We start from the raw sequence: 19,479 nt of genomic DNA on the forward strand, positions 1-19,479 counted from the left end.
TGACCCTTTAAATCCCTGTAGCTCTGAAAGTAATGACCGCAGATACCCTGTTACTTTTACAAAATTGCTTTGCTATTAGTATACTCTTAATTTATATACAATTTAAAAAACTGTCATCATCCCTATTAAAGACAAAATCGTGCATGTGTGCGCTCAGTGTTGTAGCCGGATTATTCGGATCACTTTTTGCGGTTATTTTGTAGGAAAGTCACCGATCTATAGTATAAAATTATCATTGCTCAACACAGCTAAAGTATACATTATCCCCTTTGTAGAGTCAACATTCTCTTATACCACCCACACATGTTCAAGTCTGCGTTCAGCGCACTGGCGACTGCTGACTTGACAGTTATGATCGTGAGTGGCTGGCGTTAGGGTGATTTGGTTCACTAATTACTCCTAGTAATTAGTAAACCTTAAGAGGTTAATTTGTCGGATTTAGGTAGGTCAGTTCCTGGTTGCGTAGGTTTATAGCAGAGAATCCTAATATTAGGAATACTGATAGATTTACGATTCGGTACAAGATACTTGTAAATATTAGTTAATTGTGAAACTTCCGTGCATTAAGTAAATTTTTAAAACAGATTTAAAAATTCTTCCACCAAAGGACAGCTGAATGACTATTTTTACAAAAAAAAAATGGTTGTGTTTTTTTGTATTTTACAGTTAATTGTTACTTAATTTTATTGCTCGACTTAAATAATAAGTAATTTTATTCAAAGTATATATATTGAATTTCTATTCTATTATCCTATTATTATTAATAATTTTTAAGAAATTAAATATCACGTGTCTCAAACGGTGAAGGAAAAACATCGTGAGGAAACCTGCATACCAGAGAATTTTCTTAATTCTCTGCGTGTGTGAAGTCTGCCAATCCGCATTGGGCCAGCGTGGTGGACTATTGGCCTAACCCCTCTCATCCTGAGAGGAGACTCGAGCTCAGCAGTGAGCCGAATATGGGTTGATAATGATGATCCTATTACCTAGGATATAGACATCTCATATATCATACTTATTACCTATTAGCAAGCAATCGTCTGCTGTTTTATAACTATACTAAAGCCATACTGGTACTATTTACTAACAAACAAACTAGAAATGAGGGTAGAAAATGGATGTAATTTCATAACTTTTTCATTTAAAATTATGTATTGTTTTTTTTATTAAATATTATTCAAACATATTACTTAAACAACACTATATCTAATTGTTTTAAGCTTATTAATCAAATTTATTTTCATTAATTTAGGAACAAGTTAATTATAATTTTAATTAGGTGTGAAATGACTAGCGATTTATATACCCTCGTTTTTAATTTGTTCATTAGTAAACAGAATTCCTCGAGTATGGCTTTAGTATAGATAATCAAACCGAAATACCAACTAATTTAACTTTAATTAAGTGCACAAAAAATCAAGTAAATTTTAAATAAGTGAGTTATACAATGTGACCAGAGACAAAGAAAATGACGAGTCTAATAAACAAATTGCGCAAAGCGCGAGCCAGGAAGGAGACGAACAGTGTATATTCTGTGGTGTCCTGCAGCGACCTGACCCCCGGCAGCCTGGAGGTGTGGGTCGACCTGCCCGACGCCATAAAGTACGACCCCGCGCTTGCACCCTTCAAGGAGCTATACGAGCAACAACATGGTAAGTCTCTCTACTTATTCTTTCAACTTTTTATAGCAAGGCAATAGAAATGGCGAAAATAGACTGCCTTGTTGGAACCTATGCCAACTCATTAGTATCAACTTTATTTAAACTGATATTTACGACTCTGAGTTCCAGCCTTTTCATCTAATTATTCTGGTGTTACCCATAGAATATTTATTAAGAAGGCAATAGATATGGCGAAAACAAGCTGCCTCGTTTGACCTCATTACTCCAACGGTTAACTATGCGGAGTCCCGATCATTATCATTAACATCTGATAGAGGTCGTTAAATAGTCAAAACATTGTCATCCTAACCCGTATTAAAGAAACGTGAAGGATTTAAATTGCGTATCCCCTCTCCTAAGGAAAAAAGTCTGGCTCTCTAGAGCTAATAAAACATTAAAATATTATTGATATATACTAATATATTCATGATTATATTTTTCATATAAGGAAGAATAACTAGTAGCGGAAAGGTGTGAAAAACTTCCAACAAATTGTTACTAACTTGTTATTAAATAACACGGTAACAATTTTGTATGCTTACTGACATTCTTATGCAATGGCACATATTTTACGCATAAGGCTGGTTTTAGAGTCACGCTGACCGGACGCTGACCGTCGGCGCTGGCAGCTCAGCGCGTTTTTCGGCTGGTGGAAGGCTTCAGTGGCTAGTTACCACCCTACCGGCAAAGACGTACCGCCAAGCGATTTAGCGTTCCGGTACGATGCCGTGCAGAAACCGAAAGGGGTGTGGATTTTCATCCTCCTCCTAACAAGTTAGCCCGCTTCCATCTTAGACTGCATCATCACTTACCATCAGGTGAGATTGTAGTCAAAGGCTAACTAAATTATGTGCACTTCTTCCCTATCCCTTAACCTTGCCTTAACTTGTACCTCTTCCAAGTAAGATCGCTTCCATCTTAGACTTAACATCAGGGGGCCTACTGTAATACTGTGACGATCGCGTTAACGCAAACGCGAATTTCTAAGGAAATTGAAACAGCGCCATCTATTGGCCCTACTGCACAACTGTTTCAATTTCATATAAATTCGCGTACGTTAACGCGATAGTAACAGTATAAAAACATTGAAAACTCCCACTTGGCACACTAATGAGATAGCAGTCAAGGGGGAGGGGGGCTATGTCATAAAATAAAAAAAATCAGCTTTCATAAAAGGGGTAAGTCTGGCTATTGCAGGCAGGTCCGTAACAATAAAGTAAACCTACTTGTTACTCACGTGTGTAACACTAACGCCATAAACACCATGTAACACCGGCTCAATGTCGACTTCAATGTCGTATTCAAATAAGCACGTGACGAAAATTTATTGCGGAATTATTTTCGAGAAAATTTTAATATCAACATATTTAATTATCTAGATATTAGAAAATTTTAATATTTAAAATTTTTAAAGCAAAAAATAAAAAGATTTTTTGGTTTCAATTTATTTTTTAGTTATTTGCGCTGGTTAGATCTCTAAGTCTGTTCATATTTTCAAGTTACTCCGAATAAGCCCTTTCATTAGATACCCATATTGTAGAAATGCATTAAAAATAACTATTCCGCCATCTTGGGTAACTAAGAACAAAGAAGAAGTAACATTGACTGCGCCATTTCACCTATAGTGGAACTGATTTTTTGTTTTTATGATCGTCTAACATGATTATTTCAACTAAATTATGTAAATACTAGTTTTTCGTTAAAATAAAGTTACTACTTGCTACTACCACTACCTACTTTACTAATGCCGTTTTACAAAAAATTACGTTATAATTATAAATTACGATAATTATGTCATTTTGTTGAAAAATACGATGAAAAACGAAGTAGAGACTAATTGTTTGAATGGTATACCGAATTACATAATAACCCTCCAGATGATTTAGAGCTAGTAGCTTTATTATAGAAACGGTTGAGATCCGTCGCGAATTCATGGAGTGAGGTCTCAAATTTGTATTAACTTAGACTAATCTGTTCTTGCAGTCTTGGAAGCCTGAAAGTCCTTAGAGTTTTAGGCTGGTTTGGGGCCATAAGCATTTTGCCATCCCTGCCATACTATATGTAGTTAGGAAAATGCTGGTTAGGGTTATAATGTTTGTATGATCACCATCAGATGGATGCAGTGGAAAATATATGGTAACACTTTAAAATACTCTCGATTCAGGTAAACTGGAGTCAACACCCGCCACCCCAATTACACCTGAAGGGGACAGTTTGTATGATAAGATGTTCAACAGACAGACATCGGAGACGAAGATCGATGCGCTCCATACAGATAGAAATACCAATTGCAAGGATTTGGATAACAGGTAAAACCTTTTTAACGGAGTTGATACATATTGTCAATAACATTGAGTCTGTCTGTAAATTGATAAAGATTTTCTAAATTTGTTCTATAAAAGAAAAAAAATCATAAAGAATAAACAAGAATGAATGTATTGAGGTTGTATGTAATAATCGCTCGCTGGTTAAATCTTGTAATCCATCGCTTACTTGGCATTCAGTACAAGCCCTTGGTGTAAGAATCAATTTTGCCTAGCATTACAAATAACTATTACTTTACAGATTAATAGACCCAAAAATACCTGATGATGCAGAAAAGAAAAAACCACCATCGGCACGGAAAAAACAGGTACAATTATTATTTTCTATGTATATTTTCTATTAGGAATATCTCGTGATTTCTCCCGAGTAGTTCCCATTCCCGACATAAAACAAGGATAAAATATAGCCTAAGCTACTCCCTGATAATGTAGCTTTTTATTGATGAAAGAATTTTTAAAATTCACTTTGAATTTTTTAAAAGAGGAAAGATTAGTTTTGTATGTAATGAATAAACTCAAAAAGTACTGGACCTTGAAAAAATCTTTCACCAATAGAAACACCATCAGGGTGTAACATAGGCATGTAACATATTTTTTTTTTCATTCCCTTATCCTCAGGGGAACTGCGCGGAAATTGCTGGATTCTGCTAGGCTTAGATAATACTTTAGGAATTAAAAGACATCACACTCTAGTTTCCAAAACTTTGTGTCTAGATTTCCCCATCATTATTTCATATTTTGAAAAACAAATTCTATGTTAATGATTTTTAGCTGGACAGAACCATTCGAGTGGTGAAACTGTCAGCGCTGGTGGCTTGCTGGGCGCTGCTCACGATCTCTCTGCTACTGAACAACGAGAGGAGCGAAGTGGTGCTTCATACTGCTGTCAATGTTGGAGAACTACAAGGTACGAAAAACAACCCCATCTATGTCAGTTACTTACCTTCATTACCTTCTGCCATTTTGTTTAGCGTTTCATTATTTGATCGTTCTTAGAGCTTATATCCCCATTCCGCTCAAAATAGTTGGAAAACTGTAAGCTGTGGGTACGACAATAGTCCAGCACGCGGGGTTTTAACCATGAAGCTCAGCGAGAGTCTGATCCCTAACTTAAAGTGGTCCAGGTGGACCCCAGGGGTCTACGGAAGACTCGGCGGGGATCTACGTTGACGTGACATAAAAATCATCACGGGGGTTCACGATTCGTAAGCGGAGGTCCATTAAATTTATCTAACTCTTATGTCGTGGTCACTGTAGCTGTAACGAAAATTTCCATAGATGAATCTAATCACGTTTTTTGTCAAGCTTAGGATAGAAATTTAGCAGGGGGTCCACCGGAACCAGAAAGTGGTCTATGACAAAAAAGTTTGGGAACCTCTGCCTTAACCGATGATGTAGCTTCGTTGAGGTTTTATCGCTTTCGTACTAAGACCCTTACTATCATAAATTATTTTTTCAGAATATTACCTGAAATCAACGCAAGAAGACTTCGCAGTGTCCATCACTGTATCCGGGCCGTTCGCTGATTCTAAGGGCAACGACACCACCACCCTGCAGTTATGGCTTCACAGGAGTTCTGGAGAAACGGAACCGAGCCAGGTATGAAAAAAAGATTACTAACCTAAGTGGCAAAATTTGTTACCTTGGGTTACATTGATTCAATTTAGAAAGGCCGCCATATTGAATTTAGACTGACGTCACTTTATATTTTAAATTATTTTTAGCTAGCCCTTTCATTTGATACCCATATTGTAGAAGTGCATTATAAATTAAATAATCTCCATGGTCACAAACTTATCATGCATTGTCATCCAAATGGAACTTGTATACAAAATGTCAGCTCAATTGGCTTCAAAATTGAGCTGCAGCATTCTATCGAACTAATCGAACAAATATACATACAAAGCAATTTAATTGGGTAACAGTAATATTGGTTATGTTTTACAAGCTTTCTAGACCAAGATAGAAAATTACTCATGTTTATGAAGACTTACGAGGTAAAGTTTGTAAGGTTGATAGCGGAATATCTCTGGACCTACTGAACCGATTTTGAAAATTCTTTTACAAATTATTATGGATGTCATAGTGCTATTTTATATGCCCGTATTCCTACAGTAACGGGAACTACGCGGGGCCTCTTTGTAGTAATATAAGTATGTAATAAATAACTTGAAACTCAATAAACTAAAACCCACCAATCAACCCATTTTTATTAATGGGAGAAATCTTGAGTTTCAAAAGTCAAGGAGACATCAAGAAACCCGCCATTTAATCATTCATGCGTAATCATAAAACCTAAGTATAAATCTAAACCTAAGTAAAATGTTCACTAGGTTGTCTGAACAATCTTATTAAGCATCGATGCTTCACAGAACTTATATGGTATTCCATAACTGTAACGTGTTATGTAGGTAGAATGTACGAGACATAAATCTCATAAATATTTATCGCTGAGCAGAATTCACATAACACTTACAATGATCCGTTTGTTACGCCTTCTGTTTGTTTATTTCAGCGTCGTGAGCATTGATTCATTCAGACGTTAAATAGATATGCAACTACGTAATTTACATTTAGGTACCAAGGAACGTTTTCAAATTCAAATAAGTTCATTTATATAAAGTAATACTACCGGACGCCTGCGACTTCGTCAACGTAAAATTTAGTTTTTCACAAAATCCGCGGGAACCATGGATGTTTCCTGGATGAAAAGTCTATATGTTAATTCAGAGTAAAATCTATTTCCATTCCAAATTTCAGCCAAATCGGTTCAGTAGTTGCGACAAAAAGTAACAAACATTTGGATGTTTGTTACTTTGCGTCGCAACTACACGACGCCCCGCGGTTTCACTCGCGTAGTTTCCGTTCTCTTGAGAATACGGGGATATAATATAGCCTATGACACACACAAATAACTTGGCTTTCTAGTGGTAAATGAATTTTTCAAATCGGCTTAATAGTTTTTGAGTTTATTTGTTACATACAGAAATATAAATCTTTCCTCTTTATAATATTTAATGTAGATATTCGTAGCAAACTAGGACACAATCGTACGAAATTGGTGGACCGATTTTAATAATTCATTCACAAACGGAAAGCTACAATATAAGTGAATAACATAGGCTATATTAAAATGTAAAACCTGCTATTTACCTAAGCAACCACAATCCAAACTCCATAATTGGTTACCGTACTTACGTATGGTAGAAGCATAGGCAGACATTTTTTCATATGAGGTAAGTCTAACACTCACAGGCCTTCATTCCATCAGAAATTATGTATTTATAAGAAGCTTAAATTAAAATTCTAACTAATTAACAGGTGCGTTGTAGAAGTTTGTAATCTCAAGCATTTAAATGTTCATTCGTAATCCGAGACGAAAAGTCGGAAAGAGCATCTCGAATGTCCAACACTAACATAAATATTTGTCATCTGTGTGTTTGTCAACACTTTTGTCTCATGTTTACTAACATTCGTGTTTTATATTCCCGTTAGTGTTTTATGTGTGAGTACGCAGTAGTATTCTTTGCCTGTAGTAAGTAGGTATCATATTTTAGTACCTACAATTCATCATCATCATCATCATCATCATCATCATTAACAGTCGATGGACGTCCATTGCTGGACTTCCAAACAAAACGGTCGTGAACCGCCAGCATCCAGCGGCTCCTTGCAACCTGCATGATATCTTCGGCCCACCTAGTGAGGGATCGACCAACACTGCGATTTCCGGTGCGGGGTCGCCATTCCAGCACCTTGGGACCCCAACGTCCTTCGGCTCTTCGAAGGACGTTGGGAATGTGCCCTAACCATTGCCATTTCAGCTTCGCGACTCGCGACTGCAATATAAAATAGTAATAGTACAATGATTATTTGATATTGTGCTACCGGACCAGAGCCAGGCCTTTCTCCCTTTTTTATCCTTTATACGTTAGCCCTTGACTATAAACAATTAATCTCATTTGATGGTAAGTGTTGAATCTAAGACGGAACCTTGTTGTAACTTTGTAACGTGGCGTAGGCTGGAACTCGCTGAGGCTGCTTTGTTTAGACTATAACATTAAACGAATTATAAAATTATAATGTTTAATTAATTTGTTTTCAGGATTCAAAATTTTGGATTATACATCTACAACCGGATGACGTCATAAACTTTTCGCCCAGCGCTTCGGAATCGCGTACTCTCCTTTTGGATAAAATCAGTCACACCAAAAAAGTATCACACACTTCAAATACCACAGCTGAGAATGTCTCTTCTGATGGCAGTAATGGTAACGTTGTATTTATTGTATTGTAAATTTCGACAACCATTCATGTCAGGTGCTAGGTGCTGTAACCGTACCAGAAAAGGCAGTACTGATCCTCATTACCCACAAATATTATGTATGCCATCGGTCAGAAAGGCATGCGTGTGCCAGCTTTTCTCTTGCGTCTCTTGGTCTTAATTCTGACTTCCTGATATGACACGGAGCTAATGTGTCAACGCAATTAGCGTCCTACATTAGGGACTGTGGGGGAGATTCCCCCAGGGAATGAATAAAATGTACATACGAATATATAGGAATGTATGTATAGGTGCTGGTTAAAATGAGTACGACCGAATATTTCCTTTATTCAAATAGGCGGGGAAAAAATTCTATCACGACGATTGTTGCCACACGAATCGAACGCCAGTTTCGAATAAACGGGTAGCGAACACAGGGGAGACGAAAAAATGTCCGACAAACGAAGAATGGCGAATGGCGGACAGCAGACGGCGCTCACAGCAGCGCGGTTAGGTGGTTTTACCCTCAAAATCGGTGACAAAATTACCCACCCAAATTGGGGAAATTTCGAACTTGAAATTAATTGAATATTTACGAACAGGGTCCATTCAATTACCCACGGAACCAGCGATAATAAATCAGCTCCTGCATTCTGTAAAGTTACAGCGATGTGACATCACTCATTTCCATGGCAACATGGCAAATTCTAATAAAACAAAACAATGTTTTAAATTTGTTATGATATACACACCCTAAAATTTAACTTGAAATTACTTAGCGAACTACTTAGCTAATATGTTCATGGGTGTTCCAGGAACCAGCGTGTATCTCCATCTGAGTAGCAGCAGCAACAGGACCGCACCGCTGACGGTGAGCTACCAGCTCGACCCGCTGTCCAAAGAAGACGGCATCATCTACGCCACCGTACTGCTCTGCACCCTGTACGTCTTGATCATTTTTGAGGTCAGTATTCTCATCAGCCTTTATCTGTACTAGTTATAAAGAAGCAAGGCAGCGAGAAGCATGTAACTTTGCAAGGTTAAAAGGGGTAATCCGTTGGTCTATTCGTACCCACTCCTAATACAACCCGACTAGTTGGAGGGGAATGGGAATATTGGTCGTTCGTTCGTTATCAACCCATATTCGGCTCACTGCTGAGCTCGAATCTCCTCTCAGAAGAGTCGTCTCGTGATAGCCCAATGGTTATGACCTCTGCCTCCGTTTCCCGAGGGTGTGGGTTCGAATCCGGTCCCGGGCATGCACCTGCAATTTTTCAGTTGTGTGCATTTTAAGAAATTAAATATCACGTGTCTCAAACGGTGAAGGAAAACATCGCGAGGAAACCTGCATACCAGAGAATTTTCTTAATTCTCTGCATGTGTGAAGTCTGCCAATCTGCATTGGGCCAGCGTGGTGGACTATTGGCCCAATCCCTCTCATTCTGAGAGGAGACTCGAATATCGGTCATATTTAAAAAAAAGATATGGCACATATTCTTTTTTTTTTTATCTCTGAATCTATTGAATCGATAATTTGTAAAATTCTTTTACCAATATAAAGAATCTCCGTATCCCCGTATCCCACGGAAGCGGAAATGCAGATTGCAGAAAGGTCCAGCCAGTCGCATGAAACAATCTAAGCATATATTTCATAAATTGTTCTCTACATATATTTCGTGGTTTTGTTCAGAAAATACATTAGTCCGTACATTATTTAAGACTCGAAAAGCAAACCAACTCTACTTTAAAGAAATGACATCGTCACATAAAAAAGTGCAGCTACTTTTGAAATGTGACTGGACTAATGTCCTTACTGAAAGTTGTGAATCAGATTCCAAAAAAATTCTGACAGTAAAATTTCATGTTTGGGATAGCACAATATTGTATAGCTTGGCAAATTCGTTCGAATCACTCCCGATAGACCGTGGAGGCCGGGAGGTACCGACGCCCCGCGCGCACTACTTCACACCCGCGTAGTCCTTCTTCCCCCGTCTCCCGCATATCATGGGAGTGTCATCAAAGAACTTGTCAAACTATAAAATCAATCTTTCTATTTTTATAGATAGTTAACAGAACCATCGCAGCTTTATTATCATCATCTCTCGGAGTGGCTGTACTTGCTCTAAGCGGCGCGCGACCCTCGCTGCCGGAGCTGGTCTCCTGGCTGGACATGGAAACCCTGCTGCTACTCTTCAGCATGATGATCTTGGTGGCTATACTAGCTGAAACTGGCTTATTTGATTACTTGGCAGTTGTTGCATTTGAGGTAAGATTTTTTTTGGACAAGAGAATTTATAGTAATGCTTCATGAAACAAGGATGACCACCTGATATTAAGGAAAACCGCAAATTTACGCAAGTGATGCTTTTTCCAATGCTCTGCCTTGCGTCCGTCAGCCTGAGGCATATCTATTGCCTCATGTGTCTGGAATCTCACCTGCGACTATGCTTTTCGGGCCGAAGTTCACTAATGCTGTTTGCAAGAAATAATATGGCGATAATGGTTCCTCAACCAAGCCCTGTCACAAAGATCTACTACCTCTAAAAATATAGATAAACCAGCGGACGCCCGCGACTTCGTCCGCGTAAAATTCGATGTCAACTTTACTACTACCCCTACACTACACTACCCCTACCCTACCACTACCCCAACCCTACCCCTACCCTACCCAACCCCTACCCTACCCAACCCCTACCTCTAACCTACCCCTACACTACACACACACTTAAGAGGATTTTCGGTCCGACCTGTATGACAAAAACTGTGTTAACTCGGCTAATATATATGATATCAATATAAAGTATAGCCTATAGCACTCCCCGATAATGTAGCAGTCTACTGGTGAAAGAATTTTTTAAATCGGACCAGTAGTTCCGAAGATTACCCAATTTAAAGAATGTTACAAACTTACAAACTACCTCTTTATAATATTAGTATAGATTTATTTAATGCATTAAAGTATTCGTTTTACCCACGAATGTGCGCAGGAGGTATATTATGTGTTTGAAGTAAGAGGATGTTTATACAGAACAATGTCTAATTTACACTACTAGTTCAATTTCATGCGGTTTTCTGTGATAGGTTCAGGTTTGGTTGAATGTTCGATGGGGGTTTTAAATTATTTCATCCTTTTCTATTACGTTTGACCTTCAAGGCCTTTTTTAAAATTTCAATTTGGCATTATCTTTATTAAACTCCTCACTTACCTTATGTTTTCCAAGGTGACTGGGGGAAGAACGTGGCCTCTGATCAACTGCCTCTGCTTCTTCACGGCCTTCTTCTCCACGTTCCTCGACAACGTCACCACTGTTCTACTGATGACGCCGGTCACTATACGGTAAGACTAAATTGTTAAGGTGACACGAGATAGAACATGGCCTCTGATCAACTGCTTCGGCTATTTTATGACCTTCTCCACTTTTCAGCTTTACTTACTTTTAAAAATCAAGAATCAACTTACGTTTACTGATTCCTGATTTTTAGTATCATTATTAGCCGTGCCAGGAATACGCGGACAAAATAAAGGTCATGTTACTTGCTGATAACAATGAATGAATTTTCGGAATCGGTTTTAGTGGTTTTTACATTTGTGTTGTATGGTTGTGTATTTATATTTCCAGGTTGTGCGAAGTAATGCAACTGAACCCCGTGCCGGTTCTGATGTCGATGGTGATATTCTGTAACGTGGGGGGAGCGGCCACCCCGGTCGGCGACCCGCCCAACGTCATCATCGCGAGCCATCGCTCTGTGCTGAATGCGGTGAGATATTCTTATCATGTACAACGGAACCTCCCTCCGTCTCCCTCTTTATTGGAGTGGATTTGGAGCTTTAAACCATCACGCTGGTCGCACTACGGATTATCCGACTACGAGTTTGAATTTATAACGCTTACTAAGACAGTTGATAATGACCAGGACCTGCTGCTGTTACTGAAAATGAATTGAAAGATAGAATAGCTTTAGGAAGAACGACTGACCTGGAAGGCATCGATGACGTCATGATTAAGAGACCGAATTTCACACTGACTGATTGTCTTTCAGAACATAAACTTCACATCGTTCACACTGCACATGGGCGTGGGCATCCTGCTGGTGTGCGTGCAGACGTACGTGCAGCTGCGCTACATGTTCCGGGACATCAACACGCTCAGACACAGCGTGCCCAGGGATATCGTGGGTAAGATACTGTCTCTCTCTGACGTTCCCTGCACATGGGCGTGGTCATCCTGCAGATGTGCGTGCAGACGTACGTGCTCTTCTTCATAACGTGTCTCTCTAACATATTTTCGTTCTCATCTGACGCAAAGTGACGATGCAGTTCCAAAAGGAAGCAAACTTCCTTGGTACAGGCTTATTGGACCTTTACTCTGGTAGTTTCGACGTGGCATTATCCTGGAAAGCTAAACCGCTTGGCTGATTTCTAAATTCGTTTCCTACCACCAGAAAAGACCAATTTGGCAACCAAAAATTTTCCTACTGGAAATTGATTTACAGACCGCTATATTGATAGCCACACACATTACGAATTTTGTGAGAGAGGTCGTTAATTGTACTTCATACATTTTATTCTACCAATACTCTTGAGTTGACGTCTTCTATATCTATGAGATTACCTACTTATTTAAATAAACATTAAATAAATTGGAAATCAAATTATTTTTCCTGATACAAAATATGTTGACAGAGATGCGTCAAGAAATAGGTGTTTGGAAGAGGGCCGCAGCATCACTCACTTCTTATTCCAGAGACGAAGACATCGTTAAACGTACTTTAGAGAAAAAAGTAAGTGATTTGAAGTATTTATAGCTCGAACTGCGTACATCAATATCCTGATACAATAATTATTGTCTGTAAAAGATTCTTGAGTCTGATTTTAATTTTGAATAATAATAAAAGGACGGTTTTTTGAAATGCCTTACTATAAGCATGACCCATCATTAGTTCTCGAAAATAACAGTCCGTTGCTCTACCGGGAACGAACGATTATCGCTGAGGGAGGTATTGTAGACAATAGACCTGACAGTGTTTGTCGATCGGTCACTGCGCCGCACAATAATTGTTGATTCCACGTGATGATAATCTGGTTAAAGCTGAAAAGGAAACAGTACCAGAAGTACCTCGCTCACTAGAATGATTAGTCAACCGTTATTGGCATCTCAGTCAATGGACTTATAGCGAAAAGCTTTGATCTTTAGTTACTTGATTGCTGGTACAAGGATTGGATACATAAGGCAGTAATCCTTGAAACGACGCGTATTATGAGGAGGTTCCTCACTCTGACCAAAGTTAACGAATTTTTTCCAGGTGCAGAGACTACAAACGATACTGTTAAAACGTGAAACCAAAAGCGGCAAGTCGAAAGCGGACCCACATTTTTGTTCCACCCTGGCACAGATGAAACAGAAAGTATGTACTGCAGCAATACAAAACAAAACTTGTTGGTAGCTAGAATACATAACTTTTAGCTATGTGCATTTTAAGAAATTAAATATTACGTGTCTCAAACGGTGAAGGAATAACATCGTGAGGAAACCTGCTTATTACCTACCTCGGAGAATTTTCTTAATTCTCTACTGTGTGTGAATTTTGTCAATCCGCATTGGGCGAGAGTAGTGGACTATTGGCCTACCCCCAGTCATTCTGTGAGGAAATTCGTGCTCAGCAGTGAGCCGAATATGGGTTGATGATGATGAATATGATGATAGTGATGATGGTGATGATGACGATGATGATAATAAAATAAACAATAGTATCATTCTGGAAGAGTATGAGTAAAACCACCGACACTCTTGATAACATTCCTCGGAAAAAAATTTCTTTGAAACAATATCACATTAGCAATTAACGAAAACATTTATGATTTGAACGACTATTTAAAATTAAAGTATCGCCTTGAAACTCTTCATACTTCTAGTGATTCATTATCTACTTTTGTTGCATGCCTAATTAAAACCAGATTAGTTTCATTTAAATTAGTTCAGATTTTTAAATTACGTTTTTGTTTGCAGTACCGCATCAGAGACAAGCAGTTGCTCATAAAGTCGGCAGTTTGCGTCACATTCGTTGTCGTGGTATTCTTTCTTCACGCTATTCCTGAATTACGTAAGTTTGATAGTGTCTATGTTTTTTTATATCTTTTAGAAGGCACACTGAACCTGTAAGTGGAAGCCCCAAATAAGATTATAGGTTTGGGTCAATTTGAGAAAACAATCTGACAAAATAATGATGATATAGCTTGTTGCAGTTTTATAAACAACTTATGCTTTTTATTCTGCGGGGTAAACAATATTTTAGAAAGTTTTGCTACTCATATCGTTCAATCAATCGCTGACTTAGGGTCGTGATGTTTGGAAGTCCTTACAAAGACCTACGTCCTGCAGTGGACGTCCATCGGCTGATATGATGATGACGATGATAATCGATCTAAATGCCTTTAATATTTACATTCATTAAGTCAATTCCCATAATCTAAAATATATCTCGCCTTTGCTCAATTGATGTGATAAATCAGTATATTAATGTTCATTACTTTGCAGAAAGGTTATCTCTTGGCTGGACTGCATTGCTTGGAGCACTGCTGCTTCTACTTCTAGCAGAGAGAGAAGACCTGGAACCTATATTGGCGAGAGTAGAGTGGTCTACTCTTCTTTTCTTTGCTGCTTTGTTCGTGATGATGGAGGTGAAGTAATGTGTTGTAAACTTTGCAACTTCTATTCTTATGATTTTGTTATTTTTTTGACGTTTCATATGTTGTCTCGAATTTCTTAAATTGTATTTAAGTCTATCAAAAATTATTTACATCAAGTTAATATTTTCGTTTTGTTGGTAGTTAATTTTGTTATTTTTTTAGGTTCTGTCGAAGTTGGGACTTATCGCTTGGATCGGAAGTTTAACTGAATCCCTCATATTGAAAGTCGGTGAAGAGTCCAGGCTCGCGGTCGCTATTATGCTCATACTGTGGGTAAGTGTTCTATGAAATTGTTAAAATTATCTCGCTCGAGATAACGAAATTTTTTGGTTGCACCAGTATTGAGTGAAATTTGTCTTTCTCTTCACGATATATGACGTTGATTGCAAGAAGCTTAAGGCTGTCTGATTCTGACTGTCTTAGCTTTCATGAACATTGTTTGTTGTTTTCTAGGTTTCGGGTCTAGCGTCGGCCTTCGTCGACAACATCCCACTGACAACGATGATGGTGCGTGTGGTAGCAGCGCTCTCGGACCCGAGCGGTCTGGCGCTGCCTCTAGCACCGCTCGCGTGGGCTCTTAGCTTTGGTGCCTGCCTTGGAGGTAATTAAACTTATATGTATTTATGCTTATTTCCTAGCTATAGAGTGCGTGTAGAACCGTGATAGTCTCTGCCTTCGATTCGTGGGCATAGAATCCGGTCCGAGGCATGCACCTCCAACTTTTCAGTTCGGCCCTTCGAATCGAAGGCAGAGGTCTTATCCACTGGACTGTCACTGCTCGTTCAGTTATATGTGCATTTAAGAAATTAAATATCACGTGTTTCAAACTGTGAAGGAAAAACGTCGTGAGGAAACCTGCATACCTGAGAATTTTCCTAATTCTCTAGGTGTGTGAAGTCTGCCAATCCGCAATGGGCGAGCGTGGTAGACTATTAGGTTAACCGCTCTCTTTCTAAGGGTAAACCCGTGCTCAACAGTGAGTCGAAAACCTCATCGTCGGTCCTGTGAGGGATAGGTGTCTGGTTTCGGATCATGATCCTACGTTCAAATTTATAGCTAGTATTGTATTAATTTTTCTTTCACCTCCAATTTTCAGAATCCCAAATTTGAAAAGTTGACCTATAAAATGATGATTATAATGATGATGCACATGGAAATCTTGCAGGTAACGGCACACTAATCGGCGCGAGCGCGAACGTGGTCTGCGCGGGAGTGGCAGAACAACACGGCTACCGGTTCACCTTCATTCAGTTCCTCAAGATCGGCTTCCCCATCATGGTGGGAAATCTCGTTGTGGCATCCGTGTATCTCCTGTTCTGCCATAGCGTCTTTACTTGGCATTGACTCGGCAAACCCAAGGGAATCATAATAACAATGCGAAAATGGCAAACAGGACAAACTACAGTGAGCAGTGTGATCAATGGATAACTTGGATCTAATGCCGCAGTCACTATTCTCTTTGTGCTGCCAATACCAATGAATCCTCTGAGCTCAGACACTGCTCATTTGACTCGCGCTCAAAAAGCAACGAAATAGTGAGCAGTGGAGCGGTCAATAAGCCAGAGTACCATTGCCACACTACGTCTTTCCCTTCTTTCCTCGCTACTTACCATGCCCCTTGTCGAGTGTGTGGCAAGCCTATATTTTATTGTAAGAGATACATTTCTTTTCATATATGCACATTCCAAATGTAGTCGAATGTAAAAAGCAATATAGTTACAAATTACAACATTATTTTTTTCTTTTAGTTCAGAAATGTCCGCGGCGGCAAATTCAGGCGTAAACGTCGTTTCTAACAATTTTCTGTTATGATTTCTATGGACTTGCCAGATAAATTATTCCACGCATGTGCGTTACAGGGGTGCGGGGTGTGACGATAGAGGGGTGCGACAGAGGAGCGGGCGAAGGGGCGGCGCCAACTTCATTCATTTATTGTCAGGCGCAGGTGTTGCCAACTCTATCTCTTAATATGAGATCTGGCATAAGAAATATATACCCTCTCTGTCTGGGGTAATTAAATCTGTTATTTAATTAGGATGATAAATAAATGATAGAAAATAGAACATTGACACGTTACATATGGTTTGTTTAATTGCAGTTGATAGTATTAAATGAATATTTTTTAATTTATTTAATGTCCTTTCTCATTGGTTAAATAAAAAAATCGTACACTAGTTAATAGAATATATACCCAAAAAAAAATAAAAAGTAAAGATCTGCTTTCACACTGCAACGGTGGTGTTGCCAGATATAAACACTTAAGTAATGTTATACAAATACCCTCATCAGTTATATACTTATTTCATACTTGATTTAACTGTATTAATGTTTAACTGCCTTTGAAGTTTTAGTTCAGTTTTAGTTTGCCTTTTAGTTCATGGTTTCCTAGATTTTGTATGAAAAATGTGTTTGGCCGCAATTTAACTAAGAAACCTATTTGCAAAGCAACCTATTTGCAATGTGTCACTGTGAATATTATATATAATTTATTTCATAGCACTAATGAGTGACAAATGAAGTCCATGTGTCACCCGCAGCCAGCCATATGCGTACGACGACTATGATGCGGTTTGCCTTTAAGGTTACAAGTATTTGCTACTGATTGATAGTTATTGAAAGAGCATCTCCCACAATGGGATTCATTAAACAGAATCACTATCTTCTTTGGCAAGGACTGTGATTCTTGTTTTCATTGTAATATTATAGAGGTCCAAATGTACCCATTTTCTTCTCTCTATCGTCGACGGAATTAGTTAAAAGTTCAAAGTACTGATGACCTTGAACTTGGTTAATTTATTTTCTTATTATCCGCCATTAAACCAGTTACTTAAAACTTATCCATATGTGCCAAAAATTGTGCGCACTTTACCTATCAAGCTCCTGTGAGATAAGGGGCGTGTTCCTGTGGGTTTTAGGCCTCCTGTATAACCAGGGACAGTCAGTATACAGTTCTAATAGAGACTTTTTCATAATTGAAAAAGCTGTCCTAATTTTAGACAATAGTTCTACCAGTATTAAATAAATATAGTACATAAATGAATGTTAAATACATACTTAATTAGAATGAATTTGTATTATTAAGAATCCTATTCGTATTAGACTAATGATCTAATTAGTCAAAGTTGTTTCGTTATTATTTTTATTCTTATTTAGCTTTAGAATACAAGTACTATTACAAGAATTAAGCTTAAAACAATTATAACGTACACAAAGCCCGAACAATTTAAATAAGTAAGTAGGTTTTAGGAAGTTAACATATTACTTACGTTTAGGGAAACTTTGGCAGTGTCTCGTACTTCATAGATGTAACACTGCCTCACCTGAGGACTTGTATTGTAGAAGTAATTTGTATATGTACAATTTGTACTATGTCTACATGTCTATACATATTTTATCAGTAAAAACAAAAAATTAAGTTTTATTATTATGTCTACAACCATTTCAGAACCAGTGAATTTTCCAAAATGTGTATTTAAATTGATGAAGTGAGAAAACATTGAACATCTTTAATATCAAAAAGGCATTGAAATTTTCCGATTTAATGAATTAAATTGTATAATATTTATATATTAATTGATTATGAAACACAACTAAAACTCACGTGATATTAGGTCGGAGTAAGCCCGACTAGTTTCGAACCCATACGGGGCCCTTAGTCATGAGCTGGTACTTGCAACGCGGCACGTATAATTACAAAAGCTTGTAAGCATAAAGTATAATTACAAAATTGTACTTCATCCATTAAACCTATGTGATCTAATCCTTGAAATTTTCCTATTTGTTTATGAATTCTTTTAGCTACGATATTTTTGTCTATCATCACACAACAATCTAGTTTGATCTGATTTAATATTCATATACCTATGAATTTTGAATGGGATCAGTGTAGTAGGATCATTCACCCGCTGAGTATCAAATTCTCAAACAAAGGAGGTTAAATTTAACACTCAGCGGCTGAATGATCCCCTGGGGGTGCCCCTACAACGTCTGTGAATTCCACTGTAAGATTTTTAAGACAGACAAATTCTTACGATAATTCTCAATGTACCTAATTACAAATATCAATACAATTGTTATTTTTATAGTTTTAATAATTGAAACTGTTCAATAAAATTTTATTTTCATTTTAATAGGGTTGTTTTATTAAACGTCTCTCAAATAAAGCAATTTTCTTTTTTTTTAATGACTACAAGCTACTTTTACTTTAGTAAGTATTTCCCAAGAATCTAGTTATTATATCTATCTATCTATCTTCGAGGTGTACCAGAGTGGTTTTTAACTAGAAAAAAATAAAAAAAAATACCTTGAATTCTAAATACTTCCTTTATGGTTTGTTTATTAGCTTTTTTAAGCTAACAACAAATTAACATTAATAAATTTACATTTTTTATTAACAAATTAGCCCGCTTACATCCCAAATTGCATCATCACTTACCATCAGGTGAGATAGTAGTCAAGGGCTAACCAACATACATAGATAGCTAGAGCACTTGGATAGATATTATGACTACAAGACGGAGGTCCTGGGTTCGATGGATTTTC

General features: G+C 37.9%; 1 protein-coding gene across 5 annotated transcripts in view; it reads left to right on the top strand.

Annotated features, from left to right (window-relative positions):
- LOC112045105 (P protein) overlaps positions 1-19,067 on the top strand; it is a 54,419-nt gene extending 35,352 nt beyond the window's left edge. For 2 of the 5 annotated variants that reach the window (XM_052882914.1, XM_052882915.1), the window contains exons 2-19: positions 1,406-1,652; positions 3,826-3,970; positions 4,227-4,293; positions 4,757-4,892; positions 5,445-5,584; positions 8,091-8,256; positions 9,065-9,213; positions 10,312-10,515; positions 11,471-11,586; positions 11,870-12,008; positions 12,291-12,426; positions 12,934-13,031; positions 13,554-13,655; positions 14,258-14,351; positions 14,786-14,928; positions 15,100-15,210; positions 15,391-15,538; positions 16,103-19,067. In XM_052882914.1, coding sequence (XP_052738874.1) covers positions 1,469-1,652; positions 3,826-3,970; positions 4,227-4,293; positions 4,757-4,892; positions 5,445-5,584; positions 8,091-8,256; positions 9,065-9,213; positions 10,312-10,515; positions 11,471-11,586; positions 11,870-12,008; positions 12,291-12,426; positions 12,934-13,031; positions 13,554-13,655; positions 14,258-14,351; positions 14,786-14,928; positions 15,100-15,210; positions 15,391-15,538; positions 16,103-16,281 — 2,457 coding nt within the window. In that variant the 5' untranslated portion in view covers positions 1,406-1,468 and the 3' untranslated portion in view covers positions 16,282-19,067. The remainder of the gene's footprint in view (positions 1-1,405; positions 1,653-3,825; positions 3,971-4,226; positions 4,294-4,756; positions 4,893-5,444; positions 5,585-8,090; positions 8,257-9,064; positions 9,214-10,311; positions 10,516-11,470; positions 11,587-11,869; positions 12,009-12,290; positions 12,427-12,933; positions 13,032-13,553; positions 13,656-14,257; positions 14,352-14,785; positions 14,929-15,099; positions 15,211-15,390; positions 15,539-16,102) is intronic. The other 3 variants (XM_024081182.2, XM_024081181.2, XM_052882916.1) reach the window with 3 other exon arrangements.
- The last annotated feature ends 412 nt before the right edge of the window (positions 19,068-19,479 follow it).

This window comes from Bicyclus anynana, chromosome 8 (genome assembly GCF_947172395.1).
Source record: "Bicyclus anynana chromosome 8, ilBicAnyn1.1, whole genome shotgun sequence".
NCBI lineage: Eukaryota > Metazoa > Arthropoda > Insecta > Lepidoptera > Nymphalidae > Bicyclus > Bicyclus anynana.